A 19,075-nucleotide genomic window follows, 5' to 3' on the forward strand; every position below is an offset into this window, starting at 1 on the left:
TAATATGTTACCCAATATTACAGTATGATTCTATTCGAGGATTAGAGCGAATAATAGAAATATAAAAAGGAAAGTTGTTTCTAAACATTTTTCTAATAAATACTGGAATTAGTAACATGAACGTATGTACATGGTAATTACGGGTTGTATTAGTAATTGTTTAAAGTATTGGAAATAATCTAAAGAAAATCGCATAAATAGTTGTGTCGAAGCATGGAGAAACCAGGGTAAAATCGAAAGAAAATTATGAATTAATTCGCAAGTAGACCGTGACGGCGCTGCCGACACCAGGAGTTGTCACTTTTCCGTTAACCGCCGTGCGACGTTGTGCGAACATTTCGCGGAGTTGATTCGCGAAAATACCGATGTTCTAATAAAATATGTTAATTGTTTGCACGCGAGAACATTACGCCACGTTTAAATAAGGTAAAGATAATCAAATATTCTTATAAGTCTGCAAGCATTGGTCTCGAAGAGGTTAATGTTCGTTCCATTTGACATTTTTTTTTAACGTCATACTATCCGTTTTCAACGGAAATTCGTATTTTAAAAAAAGACACCTCTTTACGTACAAAAGTAACAAAACTCATTTATGCGAATATTATCGTATATCATGGGATAATTGTACTTTTTGCGCAATTCGCGTAAGCGTGCGTACAATTTGAGGTTCGGTTTTGAATTAACACTAACATTTCAATAACCATTTTTAGCGTTTAAATTTCGAACATGATGATATTATTACAATAAGGATTTTATATAAAGACGGGCAATTTAGTGGGAAATAATCATTATTAGAATGATTTTAATCAAATTATTTTTACACCATTGACTAAGATCATCATTGCATGCAGTAGTAATACCTTTAGTGTGTAAATCAGTTTTTCCTATTAACATATTGATCATCATAGTATTTTTTATTTCATTTCATTATGTTTTTCAATGGTATTAGTAGATGTGTTTAGTTAATAACCATTGAACATTATGTTTTCTGACTCTTTCCCCCAATTGTACTAAACCAGTAATAATTTTATGTTCCAGTTACATAACAATAAGTGTGTATATAAAAGATGGCAGATCAAAAGCCATCAGGATTAAGACCACCATCAAAAATTGGTCGACCATGCAGCAACCTACCACCAAGACCGGCAGTTCCACCATCACCACCAAGACCATCAATGAGTGAGTATTCAATAAATGCCTCTGGCAATTTTGTGTGCATGATTTGAATATGTTTTATTGTCCACTGTTTCTATAGTTTACTAGTTTGATGTGTTCCGTGTTGTACAAGTAAAAGAATGTACAAACCATATAAAAACTTTGATACTTTTCAAGACAGTATCAATAAGATGATGTATATATTTACAGTGTGCAATGATATTGGTATTTAAAAAATATCAAACATTCCTTAAGCCGATATATTTCATTTTTCTCGTACCGAATTATGGATTTTATCCTCGAAGGATAAACGTCGCGAGTTTATGGGATGACTTAATATTTTGATAGAGTATTTTTAAAATTCGCTTCTAAAAATCGGAGAGGCAGTGTTCCCCCTTAAATTCGATCGAAACTCAATGCAGCATGATCGTTCCCCACGCCGACGGGCGAGTACGCCCACGAGACCCTGAGACGAGCATGAACGAATGCTTTTACAATCGCGAGCCCGCGAACTTCTCGCGAGTCGTTCTTCCACCTCTCACTGCAACGCATCTCGTCCGATCAATCTGGTAAATACATCGATTTCTCGCTAACAAACATCGAAACGATCTCGTCGATCACCGCGAACGCTTCGTTCCTACGAAAAATCGTCGATATTGGTGCTCGTGTAACATCTTACTAAAACCAATAATTCATTCAATAACAATATCATTTCATTCTTTAATAGGCGTTTTTTTAGACCAGTGTTTAGACTGATATCTTAGATTTTTTGATTTCTTGTTTTGTGTCCCATTTCATTATTTGGAATATGTATCGTCGTTAATATTATTTATTTATTAGTCTAACAAAGGTTTATTGATAATTTGGTGGATGAAGAATTTTTTGGAGTTTTCATAGTTATGTGTCAAAAGTCATCATAATTAGCTGTAAGTAATCGTATCATTGTTGTATATTATACTTCAAGGATTTATTGTGATCTAATAATACTTGAGTCCAGAGTATATATAAACAAATATTTTTAAACATATCTTACACTGGTCTCTACTCCCTGGTGCTTTGGATCTTCTTCTGGATACTGTTTCTATTTTGTATAGACTCATAAATTTGATAAAAATAACCTTCTAAATTCCCAAGGCTAGTATTCATGTTCTTTTTAAATCTCCTCTAAAGAGAAGATCTTTTTATCTTGTCAAATGTTACAAACTACCATTATTCAGCTATTCAAATACCATTGCTCCTATCTACATATGCATAAATCCTAAAAACTTCTTTGAAAATTCTACCAGGAGTGTGTATCATCATCTTTAAATACTCATTCTCAGAGAAGCTCCTAATAACGTGAATGAATTATCGAGTCTAGAGTATTCTTTATTTTAACTTGGCTCTGGAGTCCTCGTTTTTTCTGTATTCCGAATTAAAATCTTCGATATAATTTTGTAGATCACTTCCCAGATATCATTACTACTTCCTGCAAGCACCCAAATAATTCTATCCTTATTCTTAACGTTGTTTCCTATTTTTACACATTCCAGGTGCCTAATATTCATTATTCGTCTACTTCAAATACCTCACTGGACTCAATTAACTTAATTGACTCTAAATCCCTCATCCAAACTACAGCCAGGTATCATAATTATTTCCTATAAAATATTCATTTAATTTTATTTCCTATTATCTTAAAATCCAGGTGCTAATATTTATCATCATCTGTTCCAAAGACATTCCGAGTGGATCGAATTATCTTTAGAATCCTCAGTTTCCCGGATCACAATGTTCAGTTTGGTAACCCCCGATACATCGTCACTATTTCCTATAAATACCTAACCCATTACTTTTATTAATTCTGTTTCCTTTCCTCCAGAATTTTACCACATTCATCGTTCATCCGCCTCGAAAGACCTCCAGATCGTTGGATTTAATTGGCTCTAGAATCATCGTTGCTTCTCCTGTACGGGCCGCCTAATCTAGAAGATCATCCTCCGCCTCTCGATCGCGATCGATCGCGCGCGAATGGAAACAAACGCGGTGCGTCGCTGACAAAGCTCCGTCTCTCGGAATCGAGGGCACCTATCTTGCCTTATTGGTTCATCCGTAGCGCCTTCCTCGCTGCAGAACGACTGCGATGCTAGGAAGGGACCTGTGCAGTCGGTGCAGTCATCGCATGACGCACACGGTTATGCAATCGGGCTGTGTTTATTGTGCGCTCGATTTCCAGCCGTTTCGTCTTTCCTCCCACGTGTCCACGTCTTCCCTTTTCGGTTGGGGTTTTTTTTTTCGCGCCACGATCCACCTTGCCCGTGATTTCTGCACGTTCCCCGTTCCCAGCCGCGCTCACACGTATCCGGGGGAGGGGAGGCTCGAATATCGCAACCGGATAGACGGGCTCAAGGTAGCCAATTTTCGTCTTGACGTGGAAACGGATACGTGTGCACCTGATATTCGATATCCGCGATCGCCAGGAAGCGAACTCGCGTGTCCTTACAGCTGGCATGTAAAACTCATTTTGGCTCGAGTACCGGTTCGCGCTTTGGTACCGTACCGTGGGGGCTGTAATTATCCTACAATCAAAAATATTCCGAAGGCTGTTCTCCCAGTCGTTGTCCTATAGAAAAATATCGAAAATGAGCGATAGAATTTATAGAAAAGTGTATTTGCTAAATTAATGGAAATTAATGGAAAACCGAATGAATCAACGCGCGACAATCTCGGAATTCCTCGTTCATGTTGTCGTCGCTTGTACGTCTGATGTTTCAACCGGATCATTCAGATGTTTACAAGTTTTTTTCGCGGTCTTCATTAGCATTCCTACGTGGATCGTGCTCGCCTAAGGTGACGATCTTTCGTTCTGACGTAATCTGGCCTCATGGTGTTCAATAACACTGACACCATCGGCCAAATATGGAGAGATAAGCGGTTTATGAGATTGGGGCCGTGTTCTTTGATATGTAGAAGCCGGTTCTCATAGATAAATTTCGTGTAAAGGAGACGCCGCTGATGTAACCCGTTGGATCGCGTTCTTAAAGCCCATTTTAGGCTCGCAGATCGTCTTTGGTTCGAGGAATGTTGGCGTGACTTCATCAATTATTTTCTCAGATCGATCCTTCTCTCCAAAAATTGGAAATCTCGTTTCATTCTTCGACGATCGTTTTCTACTTATGTATGTAGATATCTGACCTTGCCTAAACTTACACAGTCCTCCAGGAAAAGATCTCTTTCTTTCGTCCGTTTTTAAATAACTTTGTTGTTAAGTACAGCGTAACTTTATATCCTCGATAGTGGAATTATCAATGTTGCAAATCCTTTGGTAGATCGTCGAGTTACCATTGAGCGCGATTGAATATCGATTCCGGTGCAGGGATTTGCGCGTATCGCGTTACAACGCGATCATTAGATTAGATTCCAGGAACAAATCGCTACTTGACGACCATAGGAGTAATCGTATAGCTTACGCCATTAACCTTGTTTACGTATGGCGAGTCCACATTCGCGACACACCAGGTATCTGGATTGTGTGACTATGTACCTCTACGGATCGCGTTACCGGTGGTCAAGGTGCTTGACACCGTGCAAAGTTTATTTTGGTGCGATTCTACGCGGCAAACATCAGACGGTCGGGTTCAAGTTTAGTCATCGATCGTATCTGGAGCTCATTTAAATTCAATTGGAAGTCACTCCGTCAGCGTCCGTCTTCCCAACGTGACTCGACAGCCTCTAGAACTCTAGATCTTTGATCGTACACCGCAAATATTTTTTTAAATATAATCATTATTCCAACGAGACTGTCTCGAAGCCTCTTGATCGTCTTTATTAATTCAAGTCGTGTTCTTCGTTCGAACCCATTTCTAACAGTCTGTTACGAGCTGAATGGTGCCAGACAATATTGACCGCCGAAGGTCACTGCACCGATATCCCCACCGCTCCATTTTTGGCACGACTTTAGTCAGAGGGGTAACGACCAGGAAGCGGGGCGTATCTTATCTAGCTGGGAAGCTTATGCCTCGAGAATCACAATGGCGGTGATTCGAACCGCTGAAACCACCCCATTCACGAAATACTAGGGGTGCAATACCGTATCTCTGCAGGGGTATCCATTGCAATCATATTTGAGCTTAAATGGAGATTCGATACGTTCGATAATCTCGTCAGAGGGACCCCGAATCTGTTCGTTTCGCTTCTTTGCGTCAGAGATACCGCATCGTCGGATAAACCAATTGGCAGTCGCATACAAGGGTCGAAAACTTGAACGAGTTCTCCAAGGGTGGGGATTGGAATCGAGCCCGATACACTTCGATCTGATTAATAAATCTTCGTGCACGCGATTTCAATGAAATTCTCAACGATCGTCGTGCGCAATCTCCAACGATCGTTGCGTTCTAATCGCGTATCGATCTCGTCGAACAGAGATCGCTGCCCACGCGAACGACCTACTACCACCGGCGCGCCTACACCTTCCCATGAATAATTAATTAAATCGCAAATGACATTTTTCTGGATTTTTCGAACGAGATAATACGGTCGACTTGCGTTCTAATTGATTTCAAATCAAAACAGCCGCGATACCGTTCGTAATATACGCGCGTGACCGTAGTTTCGATATTCGACGAAATGTCTTACGTAATTTCTTGGTCCACGCGTCTGTGCGTCGCTAATCGTTACAGCCAAATGAATTCATACACGAACACACCCTGTTAATCGTTCGTTTACATAACTGTCCATTTAAGAACATCGAACGAAATTAACTTCCTGTGGCACGGACGTGCCGGCGATAATCAGTAAACCAAGCCCCGTTTCGAAAATACACGCCACGATTGTCTTTATGATGCGTGACATCGTTCTGGCAACCTGAATATTAATGTTGACAATGCGACTCGTTTATTCGTCGCGTCGATCGCGGCACGCAACGATCCACCCTGTCGCGGTGGAGATCGCTCGTTCCCGGAAGCATGTTTTGTTTCGTACGATTTGCATTGTTTATTGCGTTGTTTTGCATGACCGCAGACCAGATGGATCATCTCTGGGAAACGCACGGCCGTCGATTAAGCGAGGCTGGCCTGCGCAGAGGATCAGGTAGGTGGCTTTGTTGAATAATTTTTTACTTCGACAGAAAGTTTTCATACGCCAGATTGGAGTTTCATAACTAGACTGCGGATGTTTATGCATTTATGGGAAATTTTAATCCTCAAAAAACTACGAAATATAAGAAATACTTAAAGTAAGATGCGAATTATTATATTTAGGGGTTGAGACAGCCCTCTGTGAAGCTTCCGTTTCATTAATTCTAAATATGTGAATTTGCATAAAGATCCGCAGTCTATTCATAACTCTCTGTTATCTTGTATCATGACCGCTGGATGTACGAAAACTTTCTTCATATTTCATTGTATTTTGTAGCATTGGTAGAACAAAGATTGCGAGCATGCTCGTTCGTGACAATTGCATGTCTGATAATTCTAAGAAAGTATAAGCTTAGATAAGAATTTGATATCGCAGCATGATTACAATAAGAGTTTCACACAGTTCCTGTTTAACTCCTCTGCGACGAATAAATAAAATATTTGCATATTCCGCCATTATTGATGCTTCGATCGCGGGGAATGCATTTTCTTATCACGCGTTGAAGTCACCAGATATCACTATTCGGTGTTCGCTCTCCTGCAAGCGTAGAATTTCAAATTTGAAGGTTTCGATTATCGTCGAGGGGTTAGAGAGAAACCAATGGGTCGTACACCCCCGAGAAATGAATTTTCGCGATCCCAGTAAACGGAAACACTCTTGAGGGTAGTTAAAGATGTTTGTGCTGTCGGATAGATACTAGCGTCGTCCTGACGGAGGACACCGACAGCTTTATAATAGGAGACCGAGTATGGGTGGGTGGTACCAAGCCAGGTTCGATCGCCTACATCGGGGAGACTCAGTTCGCCCCAGGGGACTGGGCTGGTGTCGTCCTGGACGAACCAATCGGTAAGGACGATCTCTAAGGACATCGCGAAACTCATCGAAGGGGTCGAAAGATTGTGACGATATTGAACTTCAGGAAAGAACGATGGATCGGTGGCTGGTTGCCGGTACTTCCAGTGCGAGCCCAAACGAGGAATATTCTCTCGTTTGACCAGGCTGACCAGACAACCACTGGCTGATTTTGGCATGATGTCACCGACCCAGAAGACCCCGACAACACCGCCGGACAGCATGAGAGGAAGCCTCGCCAAATCCATGTCTCCCTCACTGAGTAAGGATCGGTGCAAGAGATACTCTCCTCGTCCGTAGTGTGCTTTTATGTTTTCTAAGAACGTTGGAATCGAAAAAAGAAGAAGTTCTTACCTCCGTGGCCCTCGAAACTCCAAGCATTCTTTAACTCTTCGATGTAACTCGATTCGAAAACAATTGTCGTACAATTCTATGGACTTCGAGGGTCAGAATGTTTCCAACGTTGATCGTCTAATTGCACGCCACGTAGAAGTAGTAAAAATGTCCCCCCTCCCCCCGTTCGTGGGATTTCTCTGTCTAACACGTAGCACGCTGTATTTTATTTATTAGCGCCAGGGAGACATTGTAGTGTTCTCCCACGCACCCCGTGTCTTACTATTCCCCGTATCCTTGAACGTTTGTTATTTATGCAGTCGAACCTCCTCGTTCAATTGTGTGTCCTCTCAGTAAATAAATCGGATGTGCACCGATTACCCCTCGCACGACTTCTTCTCACCGTCAATAAAATCGTAAAAATCCTGCGTTACGCGAGATGTATCACTGCATGGTATCACTTTTGTGCACAGAATATGTTGGTCGCTGAAGGTCGTTGGATGGCTCGTCCCTATCACTCTGCCTCTCGTTTTTCCCCCATTCCTTCGCTCCTCATCGAGCTCGAAAGACGATTGGACGTAATTTAAAATTTTTTGTAACTTGCTCGTACGAAGATTCATTTTTCTTAACGCCTCGCTGCGATGGCCGATCGTTTTCGCGACCGTGAGCGTAACCAATGTCTTCTGTCTCGCATTAGCGGACTTTACACACCTGTAAAGCATGTAACTCGTCACACAGACGCATCCACGACGAGTCTGTCGTCCACGGTGTCGCAGAGGGATCTCAGGATAGGCGAAAGGGTAATAGTATCGTCCACCCAAGGAAGCAAAGCCGGTGTCCTCAGGTACTTGGGGGTCACAGAGTTCGCCCCGGGCGAATGGTGCGGCGTGGAGCTCGACGAGCCAGTCGGAAAGAACGACGGCTCCGTTGGCGACATGAGGTCTGCATCGATGTTCCTAAATCTAACAGAATGCACCAAACTTTCGAAAATATCACGCGACCTAGAATCATCGATCTTACTCCCCCCTGAATCCTGTAACGTCGAATCGATCGACTGGTAGACGTAGCTGTAACTTCAATCGTGCGTAGAACAGGTGTGAACAGGTACTCGACAGCCTAACACCTTTCGTAGAGTTTATAAGCAACTTCCAGAGTAGATTAGAGATCATGGTAGCAATGTTCTGTTGGTAAATCCTTGTATAGAGAGTTTCTTTGCTCGCGAGATTGTTGAATGATCGAAGCTCGAAGCAGCGCTGGTAAAGAAAGATCGTGCCCCTACGGAGTCAGTTTGCTAACGATTCGAAAGTCGACGTAAAAAGATTTCGTTATTGACGCAGTTAGTGCTCTTTCTTCGCGTCGTTCGCTAATTGACTTAGCATTGCTTCAGGTACTTCGAGTGTCGACCTAAATACGGTCTGTTCGCACCCGCGCACAAGGTCATACGGTCGCCGTCCAGCAGAAGGTCAATGTGCATGGTGCACAAGCCGACCGGCGCCGCCCTGAATTCGTCCCTGAAGAAGACTGGTTCCAGAGAATCGCTCGTTTCGCTGTCGAGTATCGCCAGCACGGCGAGCACGGCTGCCAGGACTGGTATCAGTACAGCGAGGGTAAGATTCACGGTGCCGGAATGAGGAGGACGGCCTGTACTGCAGCTTGCATCTTCGATCCTGACTGCAGATCTACCGTTTCGTACGTTCCGCTCAGAGCAATTCGAGGATCACGGTTCCCGGACTGTCGAACAGGACAAATTTACCCTTACGAGTCCTGATAGCCAAGAAGAGATCATCAAATATTATGTACACTTTCGACAGAAGAACTCTAAGCCAAAAAGAGCGTAGCTCGAGCATTTGTTCCTCTAGATCCTGCGTTTAAATCACCTATTTCTATGCACTTTGTTCAATTTAGGACGCTGATGTTTCTTTCAACGGAACACCAAGATCGTCCAAGTCAGTGATCCTCGAATTGCTCCGAGTAGAATGGTTTTTCACTACGCAAACGCGTTCCTGTTCTAACTTGCGCGAACGAGTACAGTGAACCGTTCATGAGCGTCGCAGATATCTGTTTCATAACTGTTGTACAATTATAATAGCGTCGAGTAAGTTCGAACAATGTAGATACCAATATATACCCTAACAAAGTCAAATGCCAATCTAGTCGTTTACCATTACTGGCAAATAAGCGTAATCTGCGTGATACTTATGAAGGATTCACTGTTTGCGTTGGAACGCGTTTGTGAATGGGAAACACGCGTTGTTATTAGCTTGCTAGATCCATAGTGATTGTTGTTAGTTTTACATAGATTCACATGTTACTGTTGTTTTAGTAGCCATTGTTTTTGTCGATTAACATTAACGAGTGATGGATAGTCAAGCCTAGAATCGTGTTTAATCCAAGATCCAAAGACCTGTTCAGTATTCTTAATCTTTGGAAATCATTATCCAGTCTCCTGGTTGTAACATTGTTGTTGAATACTCGAGGAACCGTATCGTTGTACTTTGTTATTAATGGTCGGATATCGTAGAGTCAGTATACTATTTTATTTTACTAGTGTCTGTTCGTTAGCGACAGAAATAAGTAAGTAAAGGTAAATGGAGTTGCAGCTTGTACGTATGGCCGTTCGCATGATACACTTGTTTGTTTTCTTTTGTTGCATCAAAAATTCCAGAGGCCTGGTTTGCGCACGTCGACACTTGCACGAAATACCCTGCAGGTGAGATAACGATCTAACATATATATTTGATATCGTCACTTTTAGTTAGAAGCGTGACAAAAGTGCTGTTTACGTATAGCGTACCGTAGATTTAGATTAACAAACGCGTTGTGATTATTTATTGCCTAATATTAAGCACGGCTAAACAGTTCATCGGACGGTGTTTAGTTTGTGTGGTTGACGAGTGCGATTGTAATTTACATTCCATTACTATTTAGCCATCTTAGATACCACAACTTTATTTATTAGTGTGTAATCCTTAGCTGTACCATAGATGATAAGTAGTATAGAAATGTGCTCTAATATTTGTACAAGATGTTAATAAAATCCTCCGTCCTGATAATCCTGATAATCTCCTTGAAATCCAAGACCCCACCTACGTGGGTATTTGCTTCATAACTGTATCCAGACAAGCAATTATAACTTAACAACGTCGTAGATTTTCTTGTTTCGATAGTTCATTTCCCTAGTCGCTTGGAATGGAAAATTCTTTGCGTTTGTCTCGACCAGGAAGCCATTTTATTTAATTAAATGTCGTCAAATCTGTGATAAGCGTTACAATGAATGAATACGTAATTTTATTTCGAATCGATCAACAATAAAATGTTGACCTTGCTGCTAATTTTAATGCACGTTCAAGTTGAACATTTTTATGTTGAAGCTTCGTTTACGCGCTTTCTATCTGTTTATTAAAAACCGGTTTACCGGTAACAGGATAGTTCGACAACAGGAAACTGGTAAGATAAAGGCACAGAGTGTAAACGATAAATATACACATTTTGATGACAGTGATTAAATATTAGCTTCTGTTAATGGTTATCCGACCACGATAATTCTAAATGTACAAGTAGAAAATATAAAGATGTAATGCAAGAAATAACGTAATTGAAATTAATTCTAGTAAACATACATCCTACTTATCCAATTCCTAATGTAGATTAATTCCTGAGACATCTCTATAGTGATTAGGGTATGCAAGATCTACCAGTCTAGTGTAGTAATATATATTTAGATCCTGTAAGGGTAGAATTACATAATAGTATGGTTACTATTTGTTTTACACCCGTCTCCATTATTTTAGGAAACTTTGAAGGAGAGGCAGCAAGAGATAGAGTTTCTTCGAAGAGAAAGAGATTTAGAACGCGATCGTTTTACGAAAGCAGCGAGTCAGGCGGACCAGGCAGAGCAGTCTATCATTTCAATAAAGCAAGAATATGAACAGGTACCAGTTGTTCGTGCAGTGTATGCCCACTGTAAATGAGAAAAAGAAGGAGTCGTTATACGTAGTACGAAATTTTAATTTTAGTATCGCGAGAAAATGCAAAAGACAGTCACGGAAGCGGAGACGGCTCTCACAAAGTTAATTGAAGAAAAGAACGCGCTGGCTCTCCAATTAGAAGAAGAGAAGAGGAAATGCGAGGACCTATTGTTCCGTTTTGAAGAAGAGTCCGTCAATAAGGATGATATTCAGGTATACACTTTAACCATTCGATTGTTATTCCAGATGTAAAGAATATACACTATGGCAATAGATTACACTTAAGTGAAATGTACAATAAACGAGGTAAGTGTGAAAATACGCGAAAAGAATCTTAAATAAGCGTACAACGATTCTCACATTTTTCGAGCGTTAGCGTAAAAAGAAAAAAGAACAGACATACATGATTTTAATTATGTTGTTTCTCGTTTTACTTTCTTTGGTCGGATTTCCGTTCTCCCTTTGCGTTCAAAAATATTCTCGTACATCGAATGCTTACTGGAACTGTAAAGAATTTGCAAGTATTGAAATTAGGGAATAGATTAATACGCTTTCATTAGAATTAGGAGCTTCCCTGTTTACAAATGGTGTTGGGTAGAAGTAGCTTTAATGCATATTCGAGATAAGATTGAGAGTATAAAATAATACCCGAGAACATTGCATAAAGCTACGCTTTTAAGTATACAAATGAAAAAATAAAATTACTCGACATTTCATAAGGTAACGCAAAGTAATTGTATCTAGGCTGTGGGTTAACGCAAGAAACTTATCGTTTATTTTCAGAAAGAGAGAACTGATCAATGTGTGAGTATCCCATGGCAGCCGTTTGGGCCAGAGGAAGGGTTGATGGCGCTGTTTTTCTGCACCGCTTCTCTTATCGTCACTGTAGTCATGTCGTTTAGCATATCGTCACAGTTTTGCCAAAAAGCTATGTGACGTCGCAATACCTCAATGCTTTCGCGACTAATTCTTTCGATCTTCGTTGTAACATTAAGTATCAGGGTTTAAGCGACGGTAGTACCGTTCAATGTTCGTTTAAATAATCAGAATACACTAAGAGACGAACGAATATAGTAAATTGAAGGAATACGTAATTGTATTATACAATGGTCAGGTTTAGTTTCCTTATTATTTAAAAGGTGCGGGATTAACACGCTTTTGCGGTGCACTGCAAAATAATTAATTAAGTTTCCAGTAATTCAATTGCTTCTTTCACGCTGAATCTGTGCTTCGCGTATCGAGTTATTGTTAATACGTAATGATTATCACACCAGCATATGAGAGATTTAATGAACAATGTAATTTATTTATTTGTTAATACCTCATCTATTTATTTATTTATATATTTATTTATTTATTGTAAAATTTGTTTCGGACGCTATATGTTAAATTTTGTATTTTTTTTTTTTTATTTTTTGTATTAATTCATATCGCACATGGTTGTATATTGTTACATATTAGTATCGAATAATACGTTCTACGTTTGTTGAAGCATATATGATATAATCATATTTTTTTATTTCATTACATTTACGCCTTTCTCGTAATCTGATCGGGTATCACGCATATTAATCGACACGGTAAACAGTAAACAGTGCCCTTTGTATATCTCAGTACGCTTCGTATTAGTTAATGTTTACGTGGATTGGTCCATCCGGGTACTAAAGGTAGTAATTTGTCATTAGGTGATAAATACTGTAAATGAAAACAGGATCAGAGATCTCGAGAAGCAATTGTTGGAAGAAAGGGAGCGCGTTGCTCAGCTGGAACGCGACAGTATAAAATTGTTCGAGACCGAAGAGGAATTGTCACGTCTTCGCAACGAAGTGTCCAATGCCACTTCTCAAGAGAGACATCGCTTGGAAGGTGCTTCAAATAACAATAATTCATTGGACGTTGTTCTCCGCGCGCTCTTTACTAACGTTAAACCGATATAGATTTGCAGAACCGGAATCGAAGCCTGGAAGAAGCAAAAGCTAGTCTTGAAAGGGAGGTGCACGAAAAATCAGCTCTCGTGGAACAGTGCGTCGTGCAAATAAAAGAGTTGGAGACGAAATTGAACGAGAATCAAAAGGAAACATCGACGCATAAGGAATCCGAGTCAAATTTGCGAACAGAATTGGACCGTGCAACGAAAGCTTTAGAGGAGAGAAGCATTTTGATAGAAAACATGAAAAAGGAATTTGAAAGCACTACAGACACCTTAAAAGAAGAGTTGCAACGCGCTAAAGAGACAATAGAGAATACAAAGCTAGAGAATACAAATGAAAAGGAATCGTTGGTATCTAAATACGAAAAGATCGTTGAAGAGAAAGTGAAAGCATTAGAGCTGGCGACTGAATCGAAGAAGCAATTGGAAGTACAGAGCACAGCTTTGGAGGATCTTAAGACAGAGAACGTCAAGGAAATCAAAAAACTATCAGAGTCCTTCAATGATCAGCTAAATATGAGAGATTTGAGGATCAAAGAAATAACCGTGCAGCTCGATCAGAAAACATCCGAAACTGAAAAACTGATGAATGAACTGTCCGCGCAAATTGACTTCGGTAAAATTAAAGACGAAGAGTTAAACGTTGCTCTGCAGAGACTAGAAGGTATGCTACAGAGTATGGTATGATAGAATTTTTAATCGAAGAGTTTTGTTTCTTTCTTTTATGAGAATCCATTTTACAGAACTGAATGAAAAGCTTAAGTTAGTGGAAGAGAAGAACGCTACGCTTTCTAAACAAATGCAAGAGTATCAATCAAAGGCTGATGATAGTATTAAGATAGTTCAAGAAAAGCAAAAATTAGTAAGCATCGGTTATATTCTTTTTAAAAGCCAATCGTATGGATACTAAATGTTTTATTGGTTTAGGAGCAAGATGTAGCGTCTTTGATAGCTACCGAGGCAAATTCTTCCGCACAGTTGAAAAAATTGAGCGAGGAATTAAAAGTAAAAGAGAAGGAATTGTCGGAGCTTCGTTCTACCACTGCGGCTGAAATAGAGGAATTGATTAAGCGTTATCAGGGCCAAATTGAAGAGAAATCGAAATATATCGAGGAAGTGACAGCAGACGTGTCTCAAAAATCCGAACTGCTTAGTAAATTGGAAAAGGATATAATTGTATTGAAATCAATCCTTGCGACCAAAGACGAAGAAATAAAAAATCTTACAGAGAAAACTTCAGGTAAAAAGCGTAGATATTAAATTTGATTTTATATTTCGTGTACGTGAGTTGAAATCTTTGTCTCTTATGTTTCAGAATTGCAGGATGCTCTTACATTATCGGCGCAAACTAAGACAAACTTGGAGAGCGAACTTAGAGCTGTTGGAAACAACGTGGAAAAATTAAATCAACAGGTAGCCAGCGCGGAAAATAAAATATCACAGATAACTACTCAAAAAGAGAAACTGGTAAGTAACAGTTCTCAGAGCAAACTATGCCAAAATAGGACACTTTATATAATGTTCAAATCTCTTATATTATTTAGGAATCTGATATTGCAAATCTGGTAAGTAGTTCTGCTAATTCGTCGGAACAGCTGGTAAGATACAATGAAGATTTGCGATTGAAAGAGAAAGAGCTTGACGAATTAAAAGACAAAGCTTTTACGAGTGAGAGTACGATAAAATCATTGGAAGGAAAGTTAAGTAACACGGAAATGGAATTAAGTAAAGTTGGTACGTTGATTCAGGATCAACGTGCCGCACTAGAAGATAGTAAATCTCAATTGGAAAAAGAAAGAAAATTGAATATTGAACTGTGCGACAAAGTGAAACAATTTGAGATAGAAAACGGTGAACTTAAAAAAATAATAAATGAAAATGAACGCGTCAAGGAGAATCTTGTGGAGAAATCCGAGGAAACGTTGAATCTTGCGAACGAGTTAAAAAATAGTCAAGAGAAAATCATTAATCTTGAGAAACAATGTAACGCGTTACAAAATTCTCATAATGAAGAAATGTCCTCCCTTCAAATACGAATCGATGGAATTCAAGCGGAATTGGCTGCCTCTCAGGAGGAAACCAAGTCTTTGCAAAAGATGAAATCTAAGTTAGAGGCAGACCAAAGTGCCCATCGTTGGTCTATCGAGGAATTGACCGAGAAACTGACGGCTGAAGTGGAGAATCGTTCCAAGTTGGAGTCCTTGATATTAGAAAGGGATTCTAATTTCCAAGAAATTCAAAGTAAATATTTAGAGTTACAAAAAACAAATGAAGCTTTAATAGTTAATAAGGAAACCGCCGACAAAAGTCTCGCAACATCATTGGATGCAATGTCCAATGAAGTGAAACAGCTGAAGGACAAATTAGCTGATGCAACAGAAACGATTAAAATAAAAGAAGACGCTCTTATTCAAATAACAAAGTCTACTGAACAAACTGAAGCAGAGATTTCAAAATTGAACAATACTATCGCTTCTATGAAGGAACAACAAGCACATAGTACAGAAGAAATACAAAAGATACAAGAAGCTCTTTCAAGGAAGGAGAAGGAAGTCAGTGACTTCACAGAGACAAAGAATTCTTTAGAAAATAATGTAAAGACGCTAGAAGCGCAGTTGAAACATGTAACAGAAGAATCGATCGAGAAAAACAATTCTCTTCAAGAAATGGAACACACGATCAAAGAATTGCAAAACTCCAAAAATGAATCTCTGACGAAGTTACAAAACATGTTGGAGTCTGAAATTAAATCCAAGCAAATCAAATACGAGAATGCAGTCCTGGAGAATGATGAATTAGAGAAGAAGCTGCAATCGCTTCAGGGTCTGATTGATAAACAAATCCATGATTTGAGTAACAAGGAAACAGTGATCAATAAGCTAACAGCACAACTTAAAACTGCACAATTAAAAGAAGCACAAAGTAATTTGTAAGTGCATAGAAAATTGCAGGCTTTCGATCTTCTTTAAAAATATGCTTCTAGCATAAATTTGTACTTTTTGTAGGGAAAAGGAAACCAAGTGGACAGAGAGAACAAATGAATTGAATCTGACTCGAGAAAATATGAAGAACAATTATGATGTAAGTTCTTAATCCTTAGACGACCGCACGGGATCTGTCGAATACATTAATCTCACTATTTCTTTTTAAAAAACACATTGACTTAATTGAATTAATACTTGCATTTTAGGTAATCCTCTCGTTTAATCTCTTTAATACTGTGTTGTAGTTACATGTTTCTAAGATATCTCGAATTGACTGAAATTAAATAATTAAGGCTCGGAGTTGATTGGTCTTGGGGTCCCACATAGTTCTTCACGTATTTAACAAAATTGCATGCTGACTCGAATAAGCAAAAATTATTAACCAAATTTTTAGAGGATAGATCAAGTAGATATGTATGTTTTTAGTAACATATTTATGAAGCACATATTTTTCGCTTTCATGAGCATTTTTATTTCGTTGTAGTGTTTGTAATATTCTTTTTTTTCATAATAATAATATTGATTAATCCGTCGTGTAATTAATAAACACATTGATATTAATATTTGCCAATAAGATTCTTGGTACATAACATCGTCGCGTATTTTACGTAGAAAAAATTACGTCGTCGTCTAAGGGCTAAGTATGCTTTCAAAATATAAGAATAGAGGACAAACAATAAATCGTTCATTCCATATTTTAGGCAGCCGGTGATGTCATTGAACAACATAGGGGTAAATTTTCTAATAATATTCATAAATCGACTTTCGCTTTGGAACTTCTTATCAGCTATATCGCAAGATGTAATTGTTTCTTTCAGTTGACAAAGATATCGATGTGTTAAAATTGAAAGAGGAAAACGAAACGGCTAAAGGTCAAATAGATTTCTTGAATTCCGTGATAGTAGATATGCAGCGTAAAAATCAAGCTTTATTGTGTAAAGTCGAAGTCCTCGAAATGGGAGTACCAGCCAACGAAGCTGACGATTATACTCAGTTTGTAGCATTTTAATTTTCAGATTGTATAATCCGGATAGTAGTGAAATAGCATTTGCATGTTAATTTCAGAAACACATTGGATAAACGTATGCATACGCAACGTATGTTCTGTGATATTTGCGATCAGTTCGATTTACACGAAACAGAGGATTGTCCACGTCAAGCTCAGGACTTCCTGGAGACAGAAAAGGTTGCGAAATCACCGAAAAAGGTATCGGTGGAAAGGCCGTACTGCGAACACTGTGAAAGTAAGAATTCATTATTCAAAGTTATACGGATTGGATTTCTCGTTGCATCTATATACACTGTTCTTTCTCCTAAACGGAAAAATAAGTGTCTAAAATTTGTCACGAAAAAATTTTTCCACGATCGCTAAAATACTTTTATATCGACTAACACCTTTCGTAACTATACAATTATTTTTTAATCGATTAAACGATAGAAATATTTGTGCTGTACATGTTTTCTCTCGAACCAACTATTCTAACAGCCTCTGTCTACTTCTATCCAGTCCCACTCATGATACTGTTTGATTGTTTTAGTGTTCGGACACGATACTCGTGATTGCGACGACGCCGAGACGTTTTAACAGCGTGTTATTATTCGTAGTCCTGTTTCACTGTTCGTAAAAGATCCTATACACGAGAAAAGACCTGTTAAGATTTTGCAAAGTATATTTTTATATAAAAGAATCAAACGCAACCGTTGTATGTATGTCTTCCCGCATAGGATGCGCGTGTCCATCCAGAAAGTCCGGTGATTTGGCAAAGAACATGTTCTCCCCGTGTTAAACCCATAGCTTTAAAGTCTATACGTATACGTTCACGGAGATCGATGATCGGCAAAATTTCAATTTTTATTTGTTATCAGAAATTTTAATCCAGACAAGAATTTTGCCCGTCATCGATGAAAATGTTTTTGTAATTACATTCATTCTACTTCCATCTAATTATCGAAGTACAAAGCAATAGAGTTCAATTGTAGGTCAGAATTACGGCTAAGTTAATTACGGTAAATTATTAAATCGTATAATAATTTATAAGAAGGGAGCATGCATTATCAAAGTGTGCACAGTGAAATGTTAACACACGTACCGTGCGAGACTCGTGGAAGTCAAGTGTAATTATGTACATAACAGTTATTTATATCAATCTATACATGTATTTAATATTTATTTAGCGTTCGGGAACGCAACACGTTCAGTGATAGTTCCTTTACTTCAAGAACTAAGTGCTCGAGCCATAAGCATTAGAAGCAAGGCGTTTCTTAAGCCGTTTTTGAAACCGATGATAGAAAATTTATTACCAATTAACAGAGATGGGCAACATTTCGTTCGAGTAATGATCGATAAAACAATTGAACTTTTTTTTGAGAATCAAACAAGCTTGCCCGCCTCTGACCGATTGGTGATTTATAGGTGATACATTTCTCCTGAAAGAATGTTTGTACGTCCAGTATAATGTAAGCAAATGCTTCCTGTACGCGTTATGCTGTGCTTCTTTCGCCATCATCTGTACAAAAATCGTTACGGTAGAATCGTACTGTTGAGACCTGTTACTCTCTTGCCTTTCAACTTTGAGCCTTAATACAGGGTTGATAATGATCACTGAATTAGTCTTGTCTTCAAATGTGTACATTCGATAAATTAGAACCATGCTTTGTAGTTAAGAAAATAAAATTCTAATAGACTGATTAAATTGTTTAAAGATAGAAAATATATACAACAGTATATTAGTTCCTTC

General features: G+C 38.9%; 1 protein-coding gene across 2 annotated transcripts; it reads left to right on the forward strand.

Moving 5' to 3' along the window:
* The first annotated feature begins 287 nt into the window (after positions 1-287).
* Positions 288-19,022, forward strand: LOC122398599 (restin homolog). Of its 2 annotated transcripts, XM_043398642.1 has the most exons (22): positions 288-426; positions 1,039-1,179; positions 6,154-6,222; positions 6,964-7,116; positions 7,190-7,384; positions 8,194-8,395; positions 8,843-9,062; positions 10,121-10,165; positions 11,247-11,387; positions 11,472-11,636; positions 12,207-12,227; positions 13,109-13,289; positions 13,361-14,017; positions 14,097-14,215; positions 14,281-14,593; positions 14,669-14,820; positions 14,898-16,282; positions 16,359-16,434; positions 17,039-17,069; positions 17,156-17,330; positions 17,403-17,581; positions 17,876-19,022. In XM_043398642.1, the coding sequence occupies exons 2-22, from the start codon at positions 1,068-1,070 to the stop codon at positions 17,920-17,922; spliced, it is 4,638 nt and encodes a 1,545-aa protein (XP_043254577.1). In that variant the 5' UTR covers positions 288-426; positions 1,039-1,067; the 3' UTR covers positions 17,923-19,022. The 2 variants fall into 2 exon arrangements, with proteins under 2 accessions (XP_043254577.1, XP_043254578.1); XM_043398643.1 differs by lacking the exon at positions 6,154-6,222.
* The last annotated feature ends 53 nt before the right edge of the window (positions 19,023-19,075 follow it).

This window comes from Colletes gigas, unplaced genomic scaffold (genome assembly GCF_013123115.1).
Source record: "Colletes gigas isolate AHSC1104 unplaced genomic scaffold, ASM1312311v1 Colletes_gigas_Sc00011, whole genome shotgun sequence".
Classification (NCBI taxonomy): Eukaryota; Metazoa; Arthropoda; class Insecta; order Hymenoptera; family Colletidae; genus Colletes; species Colletes gigas.

Coding starts and splice junctions, on each gene's coding strand:
- LOC122398599 (XM_043398642.1), top strand. CDS start 1,068: ATGGCAGATCAAAAGCCATCAGGATTAAGACCACCATCAAAAATTGGT. Junction 8,396..8,842: donor GGCTCCGTTGGCGACATGAG/GTCTGCATCGAT, acceptor GCATTGCTTCAG/GTACTTCGAGTGTCGACCTA. Junction 14,018..14,096: donor TGCTCTGCAGAGACTAGAAG/GTATGCTACAGA, acceptor TCCATTTTACAG/AACTGAATGAAAAGCTTAAG.